Raw genomic sequence first — 20,033 nt, 5'->3', positions numbered from 1 at the left:
TCAGACAAATTAATTATTTACGGATAATGATCTCATTATTAAGAATTACATGAACTATTATTAAATATACGTTATACGAGTGTTGTGGTTATCAGACCGATACAATTCTACCATTAAATGTTTCCCATAGCAATGCTAAAGAAGGTTTTTTAAACGAAAACTGCAAAAAATAACTATTCTAAATTTAATTAATTTCTATCCAATTTTTTATGTACCGATTCCTTTTTTCATTTCATTACAATTTTACCCAAGTAAATAACAATTTTCTACTACAGCAATGAGAGCAATTTGGTAGAACCGTAAATACTTCTATATATATATATACACACACACACAGGTTTCCAACATAATATAAAAGGTTTTTACGTCAATTAATAAAGCATATCCAAAAAAAAATATCGTAAAGAAAACATGCTTTCAGTAATAAAGCCAAAAAAATAATACATATAACTATTTCCTTTTCTTTTACAATACCGTTAAATTACATAATGTATAATAAATATACTTGATCGTCTGGTGCCTTAATCAAAGAAAACGCAACCGGTATACCACCTTTACCTTTCTGCTGCATTAAACAGCTGTTTAATATTATTGACTATTAACTGAAAGAAATAAGTTAATAAACTTAATATTTTACTTCCGTTACAAAAGTAGAAAAAACTCAGACGTAACCATTATACGAGTACTTTCCCTAAAGCTGAGTGTATAAATGAAATCGATCAGTAGTTTCAAGATATCAAGGAATCCTATTCGGTGATAAGACTGTTCTTTTAAAAAAAATGTTCTAAATCTATTTAAAAAAGTAAAAATGCATTTCTATCAAGATTCAGTATTCACAACGTTGTAGACATTTTATACAGAAACCGGGTAAGAGTTTTAACCGTAATTCATTCGGTAAAAGACATAAGTAAAAAAAAATAAATTCGAAATACTTAATGCTTATGTTACAATATATTATAATAAATTTTAATGTAGCTGAATAGTGCTATTTTGATAAAAAAACAAAATATTCATCCCTAACAAAGGATTAATATCTTTAACCTTCAGACATTTTTTAAAAAAACATGCAAGGGGACAGTTTTTAATATTATTAATAAAAGATTTCCAAGTTTAATTTGAATCAAAGCGACTCGCAATAACGAAATATAAAAAAAATCATTATATCTTAACATAATGTACATACATAATTCAAAAATAAAATTCATAAAAAATCTAGGGAAACAGTGCCGTATGAGAAAAGCTTAGCACGGTCCATCCAGCAACCTAAATTTGGAGTATCAACATAGATTCGTTTGAAACATAATTTCATATAAAAAATAAAATTAAAATTACATACATGAGTAACCTAAAAATATTTTAATAATCGATTGGTCCACATAAATAACTGCGGCGTAAAACAATTTGCCAAAGTTTGGCAGAAACATATTTTTTACTGAGGAAATTATAAATGAAATAGTAGTATTAAAATAATTAGAAGACGGTTAAAATGAAATTAGAAGTAGGTTTTTGAATATTGAAAAATTACTGTGCTAATTAACGACTTATTCCACATTGAAAAGAATTTAGAAATCAATCTCAGACTAAATTTAACAATAATTATTAAAACGATAAACTGAACTATAAAATTTATTTAACTACTGACAAGAATTAAATAATATTCAGACGCGAAAATAAAGACCTTCAAATAAATACAGATAGCTGTAGCAGACGACAGAAACGGCGGTAGAATACACGTGGAGCTTGTACAGAACTGTACTAAAAGATGTACTAAATTGTATTGTATTTTTATTAAATCTCGACTAACACATCATAAAAAATGAAACAAAATCCACTTCTTGTTACCGGAATTAATCGAGTACACTGAATAATCACACAGAAGATTTGCAAAATGTAAAAAATATTTATACGTACTCTTATAACAAATTAACCGCAAAGTACATTAGCCGAGCTTATAAAAATACTTAAAATGTGTTTTTCTAATAAACATTTAGTTAACTTATTATAAAAGAACTTGTAAAATAATTCATTAAAAATATATACAGCCGGTAGTCCCATACAATTTATTATTAGCAAATGCAGAGCGTACGTGACAAACACGCGCTCGTCAATGGACACCTATAGTCTTAAATATAAATAAGCCGAAATCGATTCTTACCCCAATTAGCGTTGGCAGAGACCAAGATCAACGACGACATTGTAGAAAAACCAACAAACCACAGTCGTAGCATGATTACGAAAAAATATAATTCATAAAACGTCTCGCATACAACTTTCAACCACATAAACCCACACGACGACGAAACGAATGACCCCTTCGTCACCCGACAACTGCCGTTTTGTAGCCGACTACAAGATTCAATTACCCCACACTAGGAAATTTACATCCGGTGTTTTGGTATTACTGTACTACAGCTGATTTTAGCAACAGTTAACGCTTGCGTATACTTTCCTACACTTCTTACGTGTGTAATGAATTACAGATTCAGCTGTTTCTGTTCAGTACTATAATAACCTACCATAACATATTTGTTTCGACGAACCATTGCAACATTTGTTTGGATTCGGGTAAAAAATATGCAATACTTAACAAGCCATTCATTATAATATATTTGTGTAATGAACTTTTGATCTTGTCTAACCTTTTTCTTCTTTTTACTTCTCGTCTAAATTTTATTATAAATATTACAAATTTAACGACTTATATACAATTATTTTTGCTGCTACCCGCAAATATCATACAAATAAATATTGTTTAATTTTTATCGCTTATATACCATAAATTTATTTGTATATTTTTTTAAAAAAACCTTTAAATTATTTATTGTAAAGTACTAACATATTTTTAGAAGTATTAACATTTTTTTTAAAGTTTTATTAAATCAAAACTTATCTTACAGCAATTAAGTAAAATTTTTAAAAAATCCGAATTTATAGTTTTGCCATTTTGAATTTTTCATTTTAAAATAGTCAAAAAATATCTTAATTTTGCATAGGAACACTATATTCTAGAATAAGCAATTATTTATAGTACATATTACGCACTAAAAGAAAAAAAAAAACACTGAATAATATTGTAATACATGAAAATACTAAATATATAACATAAATCACAATTCAGTAGGCATTATTGAAAATTATTTTCCTAATGTGTACATTGCAATCTGTTCAACTAGTGAACAATAAGCAACCTCCACACAACCTAATGAACACACTCAGTACAAAGTCTGTACTAGACACTTCATCTACAACCAGACTGAGTCTTGTGCAGACTCAGGCAGACCATTCCTGAGAGGTGTGGTTAAGTTGTTTAACTGTATTTGTTATCAATTTGAAAAAACAGATGTAATTTTAGGTCAATTTTTTTTCATTTGAGAATTATGATAAACTGCACAGTACATTTCAGCTACCACTTGAAGGAACTGGCAAGGTAAGTTGAATTCAGAATATCTAACAATTTTTTTTTCATTTTACCCACTGTCACAGCATTGGTTACTTTAAGTAACTGACCACCCAAGTATACCAGCATCTACTGTCTCGAATTTAAATCTGTATAAAAGTATCTAACTTTTACTAAGATCTGAATCTCTGAGAACCTTCGATCTAAAAATTCAGCTATTTGTGATGACAAGTTTACCACTAGCCCAGTGGGACTGAAAGTTATTTGAGCACATATTTATGTACATGTTGGCTGAGATGCAGAAAATTCAAGATTAGTATTTCTTGTTTTACATTATTTTCAAAAATTTCACTTTCAGAGAGTTATACTTTTTGTATTATATTAACATTTCTTACTACAACCAATTTAATATAATTATTTATCCAGATAATTCCCAATAATAAGTATACTGAACCTACATAAATAATTTTCAAAAAAAATTATCTTTAATTCTTTAAAGCTTTTTACCTATTGATAAATTCTTGCAAATTACTTCAAAAGCCTAGATCATCAGAAGTGTTCATATGAATGCACAAGGTGTTTTTTGTGATGAAAAATGAACAGTTACTTAAGTATGTAATTGTTTTCTTCAATAAAATTGTTTAATTTTATCAGTTTAAGTATTGAATAATTAAAGTAACCGATATTGTGAACAGGGAGTAAAATAGAAAAAAAAATTGTGATATTCTCAATTCAATTTACCTCGCCGGTTCCTACAAGGAGTAGCTAAAATGTACTGTGCAGTTTCTCATAACTCACAAATGAAAAAAATTTGGCATAAAATTAGATCTATTTTTTCAAATGGATACCATTTATAGCTAGACATCCGAAAGATTAACCAGTCTTCACATTCCGTCAAGAAAGAGTGCAGGCTCTCTTTCCTTATCCACTGATCTAGGCATCTTTCTTAATTTCATCATCCGTGGTTAGATGAATATCCCTCTTTAATCGCAGAAAGAAGTAAATATTACAGAGTGCCACACCCAGTGAGTATAGAGAGTGCAGAATAGATCATTTCAACTTCACAAGATCCTAGTCGATTGCACACAATGCTTTCGTTCAGCGTTATTGTGTAGTAGAATTAACAGCTCTGTGGATTATTAAACATAACACACATTTCTTAAGTTATTTTAACATTTCTATATATATCATGTAGAATTTACAGTTGGCCCGATTCGAGGTAGTTCACATATATGCGTTTGGAATCCCAGAACACTGTTGAGAGAATTTTTTTGCAGAGAGTTGCGTTTCGTATTTTTTTTAATGTGATGAACCATAGTGCCAGAATTTCATGCTCAGAGATATTTTTCTGGATCATAATGATGCACGAAAGTTTCATCTGCCATTATAATATTGTAAAGTAAGTCATCACATTAACATTTCAGAAGCTGTTCACAACATTCTTTTCATGAGTTTGCATGACATCCACCATAAACAGATTTTACAGTAGGCATATTGAAACGAGTAGGACACATTATTGCACATCTGGATGACGATCAATGTTATGTGTTTTGATTATCATTTTGAATCGATTCATCAATCTCCTTCTCAAACTAGTTAACCGCTCTGAGGTTCATCCTCAATATTCTCTTTACCAGTTTCTGATGTTCAAAATCTTATTACCCACCTACTCACAGAACTTCAATCAACAGTTTCATCACCATAAATGGCTTTTAGGCAACAATGAATGACACTATCGTTCACTTTTTCCACTGTTATAAATTCAATCATTGCACATTGTTTTACATGCGTAGATGTGAACGATACTCAAGACTCCAAATGAATAAAGGTAGACAGAAAATTAGAGGGTGTGGGTCAACAAGGTTTTGGGATGTTAGCAATAAGGAAATGAAATGACAAGATGGCAGAGGAGATTAAATACCGCTTTGTGTGACATGTTCTCCCGTTATGTTCCATTTTGCATTACATTTCAGCTGCCCCTCCTAATAGAAAACTATTATTGATCAATTGAAATTAAAATAAATAATAGAAGAATTATATTTGCTTGTACTTGTAACAGAAGGATTATACTAGTATCCATTAACAGCGACTATAGCAAATACTTGCTGTAGTCTCTCTTTATGGTTGCAAGTGCATAAAGTGAACTTGGCTATGATGGTCAATGGTGATTTAATTTAAATCAAAATTTTTGTAAGTTTAATTTTTTTTTTACGTAAAACCAAATACGATAACTATATGTTATTAAAAACTTTCTTCGTAGTGCTTTCAGTTTTCTTTACGACCATCCTGAGTGACTGATGCAGTTGTTTTCACACTGGCATTAGCCAAGGACCCCCCCCCCCCATTACTGAAGTTTGTCACAATGATGCCTGAATCAGTTGTCCACCAACAATACTTGCCGTATATTTACTTTTGACTGGATACTGTGTATGTAATTTACATTGCTATTTAAAAAAAAAAGGGTGGCCTTATCACTAAAACTATGTGGTTTAATAAATTGGGATCTGCATAAATATTGTTCATCATGATTTTGCAGAACTCAAGTGTTCAATTGTAGTAGTCATCTTCATTAAGTCTTGCACCAGATAAATTTTAAAGGGTTTGAAATTTTCACTTTTTAATGTTTGAATCACTAAACTTTGGCTAATGTTATGTTCTTGTGCTGCTGTTTAAGAGTCGAGAAATGAGAATTCTTGCATAATCTCTAATCATTATTATTGTTGCAGATTTAGGACAATTTGTTATGTTAAAAATTTTTTTTTTTTTTTAATTAGATTAAATTTTAATGTAATTCACTTTAATTTCTTTTTATTTAATATAAAAAATAAATGTTTTATTGTTTATTACTGTATTGTGTATTATTATTACTTTTTTTATTATTTGGAACTTACAAAATTTAGTAATTTTCAAAATCCAAACTTTATCCCCACCATTTTGGGTAAAGAAATCATACTAACGTTTTATTTACACTATTTTCATCATCTTAAAGATACCTATATAATGATGTATCACACAAAGGGTGTTACCATTTAAAATATTTGAGTTAAATTCCCTGGGGCAATCCCAAGAAGGGGTTGAAATTATTTCTCATCAAAAGGTAAAACGGTTGACCAATACCTTATCCTGAAAGTTGAGAGGGTTTCCGTACTTGCGACTCGCTCTGTACAATACCAGTAAATAAAATGGAAAAATGCAGTTCAAATATGTCTAAACTTTCTGATACAACCTAAAAACACTACCTTCTTAATTGCATAAAATCACCATTACTAATCAAAATTCAACTGATGAAAACCATTAGAATACAATTATTATTATTATAATCAGCTTGGATGTGCATTCACATATAATGTTAATAAAAAGATAAGATTGATGAAATGATTCCCTTATGATATGAAAAATTAATAACTGGGCACTATTTATGATAAAATATAAATGTTATAAATACAAGAAATTAAAATATTTTTACAATTAATTAGCGTTGGAGACAATTTGATATAGATCAAATTCTGTGACAGAAAATGTATTTAACTACCATAGTAATGATCACAATTATAAACACATATGGTACTTACATATAGAAAAATGGGCCGATATAGAATTTAACATAGATTCAAAACAGTTTCTTTATTAATTTTAATAAATGGTTATTTAAATTTATTTATTTTATAAATATAATTTAACCAAACTTAACCTACGCTCGCTAACTTTGACTAATTAACAGGAGTGTTTTGATTATTTAAATAATTGCAATAATCACTGAATTTATTAAATAAATACTCAAAAAATTACAGTGTTAATTAGTCAAGGTTAGCGAGTGTAGGTTAAGTTTGGTTAAATTATATTTATAAAATAAATAAATATAAATAACCATTTATTAAAATTAATAAAGAGACTGTTCATTTTCCACCGAAATCCAATTGACAACTTTGTTTTTAAATAAAGCTGTAGCTGCGGTGGCGTTAATACATAAGTACCCACAAGATGAATGTATTTTAATGGGATCAGAAACTGTTATTTTTGTAAATTATGGTCTCATTATCGATAAACAACAATTTCCACTGAAACTATCTTGTCACCAAAACCATAAAAATAAAATAAACTTGACATTATATATACTCAAAAAAAGAAAACTAAATTTAAATTTAATTTAATTTTTTTAATGCTAATGTAAATTTTACATTATAAGTAAATATATAACAAAAAAATGTAGGCAAATAAAACAAATATTATAATATATATTTATTACAATTGTACAATATTACATTTTTATATATATAAATAAAAATTCTTTTATAAAACTTCATATTATAAATGAATAATGTATTTATGTATTCAACTGAATATATAAATTTGAAATTAAAATGTATATATATATATATATATATATATATATATAATTGGTAAACTAATTTAAAATAAGCTATTTATTTTCTACACTTATTTGACATATTTAACAATATAATCATCTTCCAGAAAACTGAATATGACCTTGAATACAATTCTTTAAGAATCCAAATGACTTGTAGGAACTATACACATGTACATAAATACTTCTTTAAAAAGAATGAATTAGAAGTAAATACACATACACACTCACTTGCTCACAAACATATAACAGTTTAACTCTGTATTATATGCAACCCTAAGAAAAAGACTAAGAGTCTACAAATTATTTAATCACAAGTTATGTTAGGCCTGTTTATAATGAAATTATAATTAATTGATAATATGATATGATCTATTTAAGGTAATTTCATATTTTAAAAGCACCATAAAATATTACAGCAAAATAGCAGCCGTAAAAGGAAAAATGATATTACAGTAAGCAGGGTTTGAATCTAAGTATTAAATATTTAAGTCAAAAATTTTTATATTCCAAAAGACAATATGGATATCTGAATTGGGATTAAGAGTAGAATTTGAAGAAAATCTGCTATATTTATACATAATTTACACATACTGCTACCATTTCAATTTTTAAAAATAGAAAGATAATTCTAAATTTATAATCAAAATTATGCAAGAAACGCATTACAGTTATTATCTTAAAACTAATAAATAACAATAATTCATATTACAATAAAATAATTACATTTTAAATGAAAAGCATTTCTTTTAAATAAATTAAGTTTTGGATTTACTCCCAATGTATTTTTAGAATTATAATTTCAATCAGCTGATACAGATGCAAGCAGAATCACAAATTAAATTAAGATTAAAATAAGTAATCATGCCAATTTTGAAACACTTATAATAATATTTTTCAAACAAAAGACATTATCCAATGGGATTATGTTTTTGTGTGATAATTCTTGATATCAACAACTAACAAAAAAGTTGAATTAAAGCGATTCCTCTATGAAATCTTTTATCACTCTCCTAACAATTCTGACCTTGTATAACATTTTTAATTGTTTTCCAGATCTTAAAACATTTGCTTGCTGTAAATTTAGTTTAAAAATTATGAAAAACAGTATTAATGTATAGTTGAAATTACTGGCAGATAATTTTTAAAGTTAGAATAAAAAAGCAGTTCTTAAAAATTTGAAAACTATAAATGTGATTTTATGGAAAAATAACGTGCATACGACATTGTTGACTTTACTGGTTATAATAATTTTTTCAATCTTTTAAAAAATATCTTACTTAAATTTTTGATGCTTGTAAAACATCTACATAGATAACTACTGTTGAAATATAGTTTTTAGAAATTCAAACAAACATAACTATTGCTACACATATAAAGCGATAAATTTATTAAAAGTGTACAAAAATATTATGATTTACAATGTATTATTATCAGTAGCTAAATGCAGGTACACAATTTTGGATTATGTTATGTGCAAAACATTAATCTAAATAGTAATGTTTATTAATAAATTACATTGCTTTTTTTTTATTCAATAGATCTAAAAAAAAAATTGAAAAATAATTTTTATATACAACAATTTTATATTATATACAGAGTGGCACACGAAATGATCCAACATTTGTTTTGGCAATAATTGTTTAGGTTAATGCGTATTATGTCGGCAGATAAATATTAGTTTCTTCTCTTTCCAATTGTACTGTTTGTGTATCGTTCCAAGACGACTGAAAAAGAAAGACTGACTGTTAAACAGTACATAAAGACCATGTTGTTTTTAATCAAACGAAAAGTGTGGTGCTTACACAAAGACGGTTTTGTGCACATTTTCAAACTTGGTGGTCGCCCTCATTTAAAACAATATGTAGACTTTACAAAAAATTTAATAGCGATCTCATCAGTATTTGAGAGTAAGCGCAAATGGACTGCCAGTGTTCATTCTACACAGAAAGTCAAAGCTGTCAGAACAGTGTTGCTGAGAAGCACAGGCAAATCAACAAGTAAAGCACCAGCACAACTTGGGATTTCTAGGCGATCTGTGCAGCGAATTTTAAAAATCGATTTGCATTTAAACAAAATAACAGTGTTGCCTAGATTAATGCTGACAACAAACAACAAAGAATGGCATTCACTGAACGGGCTGTGAACCAAAATGTATTGTTTGCTTTTCAGTTGAGACAAGTTTTCACCTAGACGATATTGTCTAGGTGAAAACAAAACATGCGTTTTTGGGCTTCATGAAAAATCCACATGCGCTTCATGAAAAGGTGCAAGAATTACGGTATGGGCCGCTATCTCAAGTAACGGGGTAGTAGGGCCATTCTTTTTTGAACAGACACTGAATAGTAAACGTTACCTAAATGTATTGCATAATAATTTTGTTTCTCATCTTTTTACAAAAGGGTTTCAATTAGAAAACAAGTGGTTCATGCAGGATATAGCCAGACCACACACAGCTAATGTTGTTTTAGACTTTCTGCATGAAACTTTTAAAGTAAATGTCATTTCAAACTGATTTCCTAATCATTTTACGTGTGGACAGAACTGGCCTCCGAATAGTCCTGATTTGAATCCATATGATTATTTTCTTTGAAGATTTCTAAAGGAAAAACATCTTTGTACAGTGATGGAATTATGAGTACTGATCATTGAGGCATGTGATGAGATAATAGAGGATATGTGTAATCAAGTTATTAACAGCATAGGAATTCGTATTGAAGAAGTTGCTTAACATAATGGTGGTCATATTGAACATTTGATATGCAGAACATAATCTCCAGGTATATAGTAAATACGTTGTATTTTACTTTTCTGTATTGCAATTCAATAAATATTTTTTAAGAAAATCAAATGTTGTGCACCACTCTTAAATATATTAATTGATTATTATATTATACTAATTTTATATGTTATAAAATTTTTAAAAATATAGTCTCAAAAACATTCAACTACAATCAAAACGCTATACTATATCAAAACCAATGATTCAAGGGTGATTTTCTAGTTGCATGCAGTAACAATAAACTGATAACATATGCTGGTATTTTGACAGGGTTTATTCATTAATGTTTCCAATGACCAGTGGTTATGTTTTTTGTGAAATCATACTCGGATGAAAACCTGGCAGATTTTCTTTCTTTACTAATTCTTGCCAATAGATATTTTTATTTTATTATTTAGGGCTTTTGATATTTTATATTATAATGTTTTCTTCTGGCAGTTTATAACAATATCAGCATTTCTTTTAAATAAAATCAGTGGTAAATTTACTCCCTATGTATTTTTAGAATTATATTTTCACTATAAGCAATCAGCTGATACAAATGCAAGTGGAATCGTAAATTAAATTAAGATTAAAATAAGTAATCCTTCCAATTCTGAAGGTTTACTAACAACTTTGTTTTTAATGATAAATAACAATTCTGCTATGAGATTACAAGATAGTTGAGGAAATATATGGGTTAAGCATTAGCTCATGTACTGCTGATATCAACAGTATAGCCCATATATATATATATATGTATCAGCTGCAGCCCATATATATCAATAGGGGCTATTTTAAAATGTTTTCGTTCAGTAGTGTCCTCATTAGTTTCATGATTGTACTATCTTGTATATATTTATTACAATAAGAATAAAAAACAAATGTTCATAAGATTATGCAGTTTTTCATAAATATCAAAATTTTTAATAATTTTCTCAAAACTACGAATAGTATTAAATAATTTTTCCAAACATTTATAACAAAACTATCTTTGTATTACTCAAACATTACCATGTTGATACTTATAAGAAACTGTGATTTGATTGGAACTTTCATGTAAGTCATGACTATATTATGCGATTAATAACATGATAGTAGTGACTTATACTAGAAAACTTCACTTTATAATTCCTACAAATTGGCAATTAATTTTAAGAACGTTTTTTCAGTTACTTAATTTCTTTGTTTACTTGACTTAGTAACTGAGAAAATTGCTTGATGATTGTAATAAAAGTAAAGAAGGTAAATAGGATTAACATAGTGCAAAATTGAATGGTGACTATTTTACAGCTCCAATCATAAAAATAATCTCATAGAACAACTCATTACATACTATTTTCAAAAACATTATTCAAAATTCATGCAAATCGTACGACTTCAGCAAATGAAAGCAAACAGGAAGACACTTAAAATATATACATAAAAAGGTGATCTATAAAATCTGTAAATGCTAAAAAAATACACGTAATTTTTTGATAAATGGATGATGTTCTTTTTACACTTTCTAATAGACTATAAGTGTTTATACTGAACTGTAGCATTTACATTAAAATTCATTAAATTCACTAGTTAAAATTTTAAATACAAATGTGCATGAATTCAAAACCAACATTTTCATATTTTCTAACAAATGGCACGTTCCACATTTGTTGTATATATATACGTATGTTATATATATACACTTTTAGCTGGATATTCTACCAAGGAAGATGAGATACAAATTTGAAAAGATATTAAAATTAATCATCATAATATAATAATCACAGGAAATTCATTTTTCCTATATATACCTGCAGTGCATTGCATAAACAGTATATTATACATGTATAAAGTATACTGTATATACTGATACACATACACATACATACATACATACATACTTGGTTGTGCAAAACTGAAACATGATATTTTTCATAAAGCTTCTAGAATGCTGGACAACACTGTAAGAGGTACTAGATTCCATTCCAGAAGATGGTTCTAGCATATTCTTGAATAATGTAGTGGAATTTCCCACATAGCTTAGCATGCAGTATGAGGAGTGTGAAGACCACTCACTGCAGCTGACATGTAGTCTGACTATGTCAAAAGTTATTTCATTCAGTTACATATACTATCATATAACCATAAAATAATATACAGAATTTAAAATATACATTCGTTAACAGTATAATATAGTTTGTTTTTGTAAAGAATAAACATATTGAAACTCTACACATGTAACCATAATTTACAAAGAGAATCCTGAATGAAATAAATCAAGAATCGGTTCTGGAATATGTTCAGTAAGTGTAGAACGTGGAAGCCCAGAATACTTTATGAAACTTTTCAAAAAATGAATTGTCACTGTTACTTCTGCCGGTAAATCAGATGATTTCATTCCAGAACTATAAAAAAATATATAATTCAATTAGTAAGAATAAAAAATTATTAAACACAAATCATTAAATTACTCAAGCCTGACTATAGAAGTATTCTTTTCATAATATAAATGTAATTAATAATTCAGTCTGATGTCTGAAGCCGGAATATAATGCCACTACATTATAGAAGAGAGATCCTTTTGTTAAGATATGCAGCAAATGTATGGGCTTTCCCTGCTCATATAAATAATAAATTGTTTACGAATCATCCTATGGCTGCAGTATATGAACATCGTGCTACCTATTCCAGACCAGCCGGAATAAGGTACCACGAATTAAGAAGAAAATATGAAATTGCTATACCAGAGACACTAGCAATTTCTACAAGAGAAATACCGCCATGGCTCTTGCCAGCGGTAAATACAAGTTTGGATCTCTCTCAAGGAGAAATAAAAAAGAAACCAGCAGTGATCATCCAGCAGGAATTTTTAGCAACCATCAGTAGTTACGAAGAACAAATTAGAATTTATACTGACGGTTCTAAAACCGAACATGGTGTTGGATGCTCAATATATGTAAATGAAGAAGCCCACTTTTGGAAACTGCCAGATGTGGCCAGTGTCTACACGGCAGAACACACTGCAATTCTGCAAGCTCTTCGCTACACTGAACACTATTGCAAAGAGAGAGTGCTAATATGTTCCGATTTATTAAGTGCACTAGTCGCAATTCGGAACAAGAACATTAAGGATGTCCTAATTGCAAACATCCTGTCCATTTTATAAGTACTAAAACAACGAGGACAGCGATGCGTATTTGTATGGACTCCGGGGCATGCTGGTATTACAGGTAATGAAATCGCAGACGAAGCTGCCAGAAAGGCAACAGTCTGCGATGATTTGGATGCATTTCCTGTAAGAGTGGCAGATGTTAAAAACCGTCTAACAAACATAGTAAGAAACAAGTGGAACGCTGAATGGAGGAGTTTAAATACAAAATTAAACTCAGAAAAAACTTCTCCTTATAAATGGAAAAGCGACTTTAAAAAGCACCCGATTCTAAGTCTGGTCACCGGTGACCAGACTTAGAATCGGTCACATGCGATTAACAAATTTATATTTGTTAACCGGCGAAGGGAGACCAATGTGCGGTGTTTGTAATAAAACACTGACAATCAAGCATCTAATAGAAGAGTGTACCATATATGAGGACCTCAGAAAGAGGTTCCGTCTTACAAATAATATTAGTCCTGATCTGGATAATGGAAATGAAGAAAATATAGTTGCATTTTTACACGCCAGTGGACTTCTTAAAAGTCTATAAAATGGAAGTTTAAAGCTGTGATAAAAGATACTCTAAGCGGTAGTTTTATATATATATATAAGGAAGTCTCGAAGCGTGGCACGCATAATGACGGAAGGTAGCCCTCTTGCCTAGGCCATTTTGGCTCACCTGCATTCAAGAGCAGTGAGTCGGGGTGTGTCCGATGATGGCATGGGGGACCCTCAAGGATGGATTGAGGGCGCGAGGCTATGGATGTATGCCGTGCATGCCTATAGCCTGTTTATAAGAAGGATTCAACTGCCACGGCACCCTGGCACGACTGATATACTGTTCAACGGCGGTTCTGGTCGCCCCGAGGGTGCTTAAACAAACTATAAATGAGACTCGTAGAAGAAAGAAAGAAAGATATGGTATTGATAAGCTGAAATTTTAATTTTTATGGTCTTTTGAGAACCTATCTCAAATTTTAATATTGGGGCCCTTTTCCACCCTGTAAGTGTTTGTGATTGTCCTTGTCTTTTATGTCTTAATGTTTATTGTGAAGTTTGTGTTTTTAAATAAAATGTAAGGGCCCTTTACACCCTTACATATGACGATCCTGATGGAGATAATAATTTCTTTTAAAGAATGTGACGAGGGCTAATAACCTTAGCAGTCGATGCCCGTAAAAATTCAGTTAAAAAAATAAAAAAATAATTCAGTATTATTCAGAAAATAATGTTAAAAATAATAAACAACAAATAAATACGAAAAAAACTTAAGAAAAAAAAAATTCCACAACCACAGAACTATAGGGAATTTTTGGTCAATATTATTACCATAAATATTAAAAAATAAATATAAAATAGTAAAAAATAAATATTCCTTAAATCTAGTTGATTGTATTAAGGAATAAATATTCCTTAATACAATAAAGTAAGACAGAATTAACAAGTTATCAAAGATGTAATAATATGGTAAATATTATACTGCTTTGATATTATATGCTGCCATCTTACAGGAACAAAATGAACTACTATAAACCAATATTAGACCATAAAGAATGCACAGTGATAAGGATACATCAAAGTTGTGCTATGTAAAGGTTGCGCGAAGTGGGCTCATCAAATTAAACAAATGGGTTAAACATGGTAGGCATTAAATAATTTGAAATATATGAAAATAACTGTTTGATGAATACATTTTTCGATTAAAAACTAATATGTGATCCTGTGTATGAAAACAGGTAACTTGGAGAGTAATGTAACTTACTGCAGGAGTCAATCACACCAATATAATGGATTATTAATTAAATCCCTACTCACATTACCATCATAATGTGGGCATAGTAGTGGGGGGGGGGGGGATTTTATAGCTGACAGTAAAAAAAAACTGATGAATTTTGATGTGAAAAAATAAATTATGTTAAGCAAAAACGTGTTTTAATTTATACGAAATTGTTAATAAACTGATTTGGTAGAATGAAAATATTTGCAATTAATATTTATTTAATCATTCACATATAGATTGTGCTCCATAAAATTAAAAATTATAATCACAAATACAAATTACCAAAAAAATTACAAAATTAAACCATACCTTATTGATGCTTCAATAAATGAATTGACATACTGTCCTAAGTAGAGTAGTAACTGAGATCGTACTTCAGGATGGAAGTGCCTGAATAAGGTCTGTAAACCAACAACAAATGGTATTCCATCTAAGGGATCTCCAGATTTTTTCCAGACTAGACCTACAAAGTCAATCAGTCATAATTAAGGTAATAGCTTTTTAAAACATGCTAAATATAAATATGAAAAAATGTTATGTAAATAATATTAAAATTTACAAGACTCGCACAATAAATTAACTTTAAGTTTCACAATACATTTATACAACACGTTAACACATGATTACTTAATATATTTATATTGAGTATTATTACACTTTAAACTCTTCAGAAAATTAAGTTCTGAAGATAATTTTCTATTGATTTGGTGATATTTTGTCATTATATATATGCATAATACACTCTGTGACCTCCATGGTAAAGCAGTAGCACTTTTATTCATCTGGAAGTTTCTGAGTTTGAATCCCCGTCAAACATGGCACTTGGTTCATACATTAAAAAATTTCATCCATCCTTAATTTACTATAATTGGGTCTCTAACTTGTTATTAAATGAAATGAAATAACAGAGCTCTGAAAATTCCAATTTTATATAATTTGACTAACGTTAAAAAAAAATTGTATAAAAAAATAAAACAAGTTGGTAAAAAAATGTTATTAACTACCTAAAAGAATCTTTTTTCAAACATTGTACATATTGTTTTAATTAAAAAAAATAAATATTCCTTAAATCTAGTTGTATTATTTGTTTATAACTAGTTATATTTATTACTATATGCAATAAAGTAAGACAGAATTAACAACTTATCAAATATTGTCTTGTAGATAGTTTTTATTTTCAATAAATATAGTTTAGCTTGGACGTAAGAATATTACATTATTACGATTTTCATTTAATCAATCGATTAAAATTATGTATATCTTATAACCGGTTCATTTAATCATGTCAATTAATAGATCATAACAATAACATTCAGTATTCAGCAAAAAGCATCAACTGAAATATTACCCTCCACTATGAATCAGATTTTGAGTAATTTAATTTATAATATTTATTTTTTTTAAGTTTATTTTTTTGTAATTAATTTTTATGAGTTATTAATACAGTAATTAATTACATTAACTAAGTTCTAACAGCTGAATTATTTTTAACAATAAACCAGTATACTAACAATTAATGAAAGTTTTGGTTTTAAATATTTAAGTAAATTCTGTAAAAAAAATTCTTCATTCGTTTTATAATACACATTGATTGATTTTGAATTTTTTCCTTAAACTTTTTTTTATAGTTTTAACAAAGTACACTAACGATAGAAAATAGAACTAAAAATAATTTATTTCTTTTAGAAGTATTTTCAGTAAGCAAATGATACTTTACTTTTTTACTATCATTCTACATTAGTGTTTTATAAACAAGTTTTAAGGCAGTCAGTCAAACAATGATTAAACAGACAATTTTTAATTCTAGTTTTCTCTTTCTCTCATTTATTATTTTTTTTAATTTACTTTGATATCAATTTATTACTGCAATGACTCAATATATATATCATTATTCTGACCAAAATATAAAAATACATTATATAGATCATCTCAATATTAGATAAATTTCATAAACATAAAACAAATTATAAGATAAAAAATAGATTTGTTTAAAGTCTATATTAATTATTTAAATAAATTAAATAATTACAAATTAATAAATAATAATTAATTAAATTAAAATTAATTATTTAAATCAATTACCACTGAACACTATTTTTACTGATTGTTGGCAACTTGAAAAATTAAATGAAACAATAAAAATCATACTTTTCATATGATATGTTTACAAAATAACCTAAGTTTTAAATTAAATAAATAAGCTATACATTTTTAACCACCAAATACAGTATTTACTTTAAAAATAATTTGTTTGTTGTAACTGAGATTTTTTTCTTAAATGATTTTATTTATGATAAAATGTTGAGAAATATATATATATATATATATATTTCTAAAGTCAGTACTTATAATACCAACATTCCTCTGTACCAGTATATTTTATTTTTATAATAAAAAACCAACTTGAAAAACCAAAGTACAGAATTACAAAGTAAATGAAATGATGTCTTATCTTTTTATTCAGAAAGGACTTTCACAGGATCCTGCTGATCAGTTAATTTATATAAAATTACATATCAAACATAGAAATTTTTAAATTAAAATTAAAATTACAATCATATAACAAAAACATATGAAGTCAATTAAATTAAATAATTACATATATATATATAAATATGATGTCATAATTACAAAATACAAAATAAAATATATAGAAAATTTATACTGTGTAACCTGGCCATGCAATGTTACATTACTGCCTTTTTGTATATATGATTGTAATTTTAATCTTTTAATTTTAATTTTAAAATTTATATGTTTGATATGTACTTTTATATAAATATATGCAAACTGATGATGTGGGATCCCGCGAAAGTGCTTTTGGAATAAAAAAATAAGGTAAGTGTCATTTCATTTACTTTGTAATTCTGTTCTTGGGTTGTTCAAGTTGTTTTATGATTATAAAAATTCAATAAATATAAACATATATATATATATATATATATAAATTAATCAACAGAGTAATATTATTTCACTAATAATATTACCCTTTTAATAGAATAAGAGCAATCAATTATTTTCTAATCGCAGATTTTCATTAATAAATGATGTAATTTGGCAATTATGATCTGAAAGACCATATTCTACCCTTTTAATGCATTCCTTTTATCATAATAAAAGGACTAAAAATTACTTTTCAGTAAATTTGTAAAAAATATTATTTACATAAGTGGTTGAAAGCCCTGATTTTTTAGTTTGGCTAGAAGACCAAAATATTTTGACCTGGTGCCTTAGAACAGAGCTAATAGTTTATTCATCATCATGTGACTAGATCTGTCTAAAAAGTTAACATTAAAATTAATTCATACATTCCATATATTAGGAATTATAAAAGGAATTTCCAATAGTTTATGTAGAAAAATTTCAAAAGAACCAGAAGATCTGTAAATTACCATCATCATCAACTTTAAAATACTTGACTGCATGCATTCATAATTAATTTTTTATGAAAATACTGTTATTTTTAGCAGTGTTTCAATTAATTAAGTAGTAATATTAACCCAATATTAAATATTAAGTAATATTTGTTAAAATGTTATGAACAGTATTAATCAAATTACAATATGATTAAAATACTAAATACATGTTCCCCAGTATGCTGAAAAAGAATAATGATGAGAAAATATGTGTTGTTTGCTAGATTGTTTATAGAAAATAAATAAAAATTTTGCCAAATCTTAATTTATATTTATATATTTATTGTAATAAGTTTAGGAATATCTATTAGGAACCTCTATTGGGAATAAGTGTAAATTCTGTTACTTATTTTTTATTCTTTTTTTTAACAAGGTCATCTATATAAGATTATCCTAATTTAATATTATTATTTATGATCTTAAATGTAACTAATTTATCATATTAAAAAAATTTATGTGAACACCACATGACTTCCTTGTACACCTATTAAATTATATATTCACATTTTTTTTAAATGAAAAGTACATAAAATTTTTTTTTTATTAATAACTTCTGATATTTTTTCATATTATTTTTTTTTATTGTTATTACTGAATTATTATTTATTGTAATTTGTTTACAATCAGAGATTAATAGTTATTACTAAATCAATATATTTAAACTAAAAAAATTAAAAAAAGAGGGAGATGAAGTCTGATTCGAATCGATGTAAAAATAAAAAATTATTCAGATTATCCAAATATTTCATTAATTAAAATTTAACTCTGGAACCAAAGAAAATAAGTACCACTTATGATATATTATTGAAAAGCTCTTAATAAGGACTTATTACTGCAGTTAAGAAAAAGTTCAAAATCCAGATTTTTTTGGGATTTTGGGCTTTTCTGGACACTTTTGGTTTAGTCGATTGCAATCAAAAGGGGGAGGTGCACAATTAGATGTTACAACAGTCCTAAATCAAAAATTTCAACATTCTACGAAACTAGTCAAAATGGATTCAGAGATGGTCAAAATGAATATTTCTGTTTAAATCTGAAAACCGAAATTTTTCGTCATCACAATACTTCCTTTACATCATACAAGGAAATAAATAAATAAATATATATATATATATATAATGAAACATTATACTGTTACAAAATAGTAGTGGCCATTAGACTAGTGGAACTCGATTAT

General features: G+C 27.7%; 2 protein-coding genes across 7 annotated transcripts in view; both read right to left on the bottom strand.

Moving 5' to 3' along the window:
• The window catches only part of LOC142326480 (protein cueball-like), a 166,210-nt gene extending 163,876 nt beyond the window's left edge, over positions 1–2,334 (bottom strand). For 2 of the 4 annotated variants that reach the window (XR_012756794.1, XM_075369057.1), the window contains exon 1: positions 2,156–2,334. Coding sequence is in view for 3 of the 4 variants with exons in the window: in XM_075369057.1 (XP_075225172.1) it covers positions 2,156–2,282 (127 nt within the window). In the remaining variant the exon portion in view is untranslated. The remainder of the gene's footprint in view (positions 1–2,155) is intronic. The other 2 variants (XM_075369054.1, XM_075369055.1) reach the window with 1 other exon arrangement.
• A 5,276-nt stretch (positions 2,335–7,610) lies between these two features.
• Strump (WASH complex subunit strump) overlaps positions 7,611–20,033 on the bottom strand; it is a 72,059-nt gene continuing 59,636 nt past the window's right edge. For 2 of the 3 annotated variants that reach the window (XM_075368202.1, XM_075368203.1), the window contains exons 20-21: positions 15,750–15,903; positions 7,611–12,911 (exon numbers count right to left, since the gene is read on the bottom strand). In XM_075368202.1, coding sequence (XP_075224317.1) covers positions 12,755–12,911; positions 15,750–15,903 — 311 coding nt within the window. In that variant the 3' untranslated portion in view covers positions 7,611–12,754. The remainder of the gene's footprint in view (positions 12,912–15,749; positions 15,904–20,033) is intronic. The other variant, XM_075368204.1, reaches the window with a different exon arrangement.

This window comes from Lycorma delicatula, chromosome 6 (genome assembly GCF_047948215.1).
Source record: "Lycorma delicatula isolate Av1 chromosome 6, ASM4794821v1, whole genome shotgun sequence".
In the NCBI taxonomy this organism is placed as follows: domain Eukaryota; kingdom Metazoa; phylum Arthropoda; class Insecta; order Hemiptera; family Fulgoridae; genus Lycorma; species Lycorma delicatula.
Note: the sequence above shows the minus strand (reverse complement) of the source record. Positions and strands in the feature narration are given on the sequence as shown.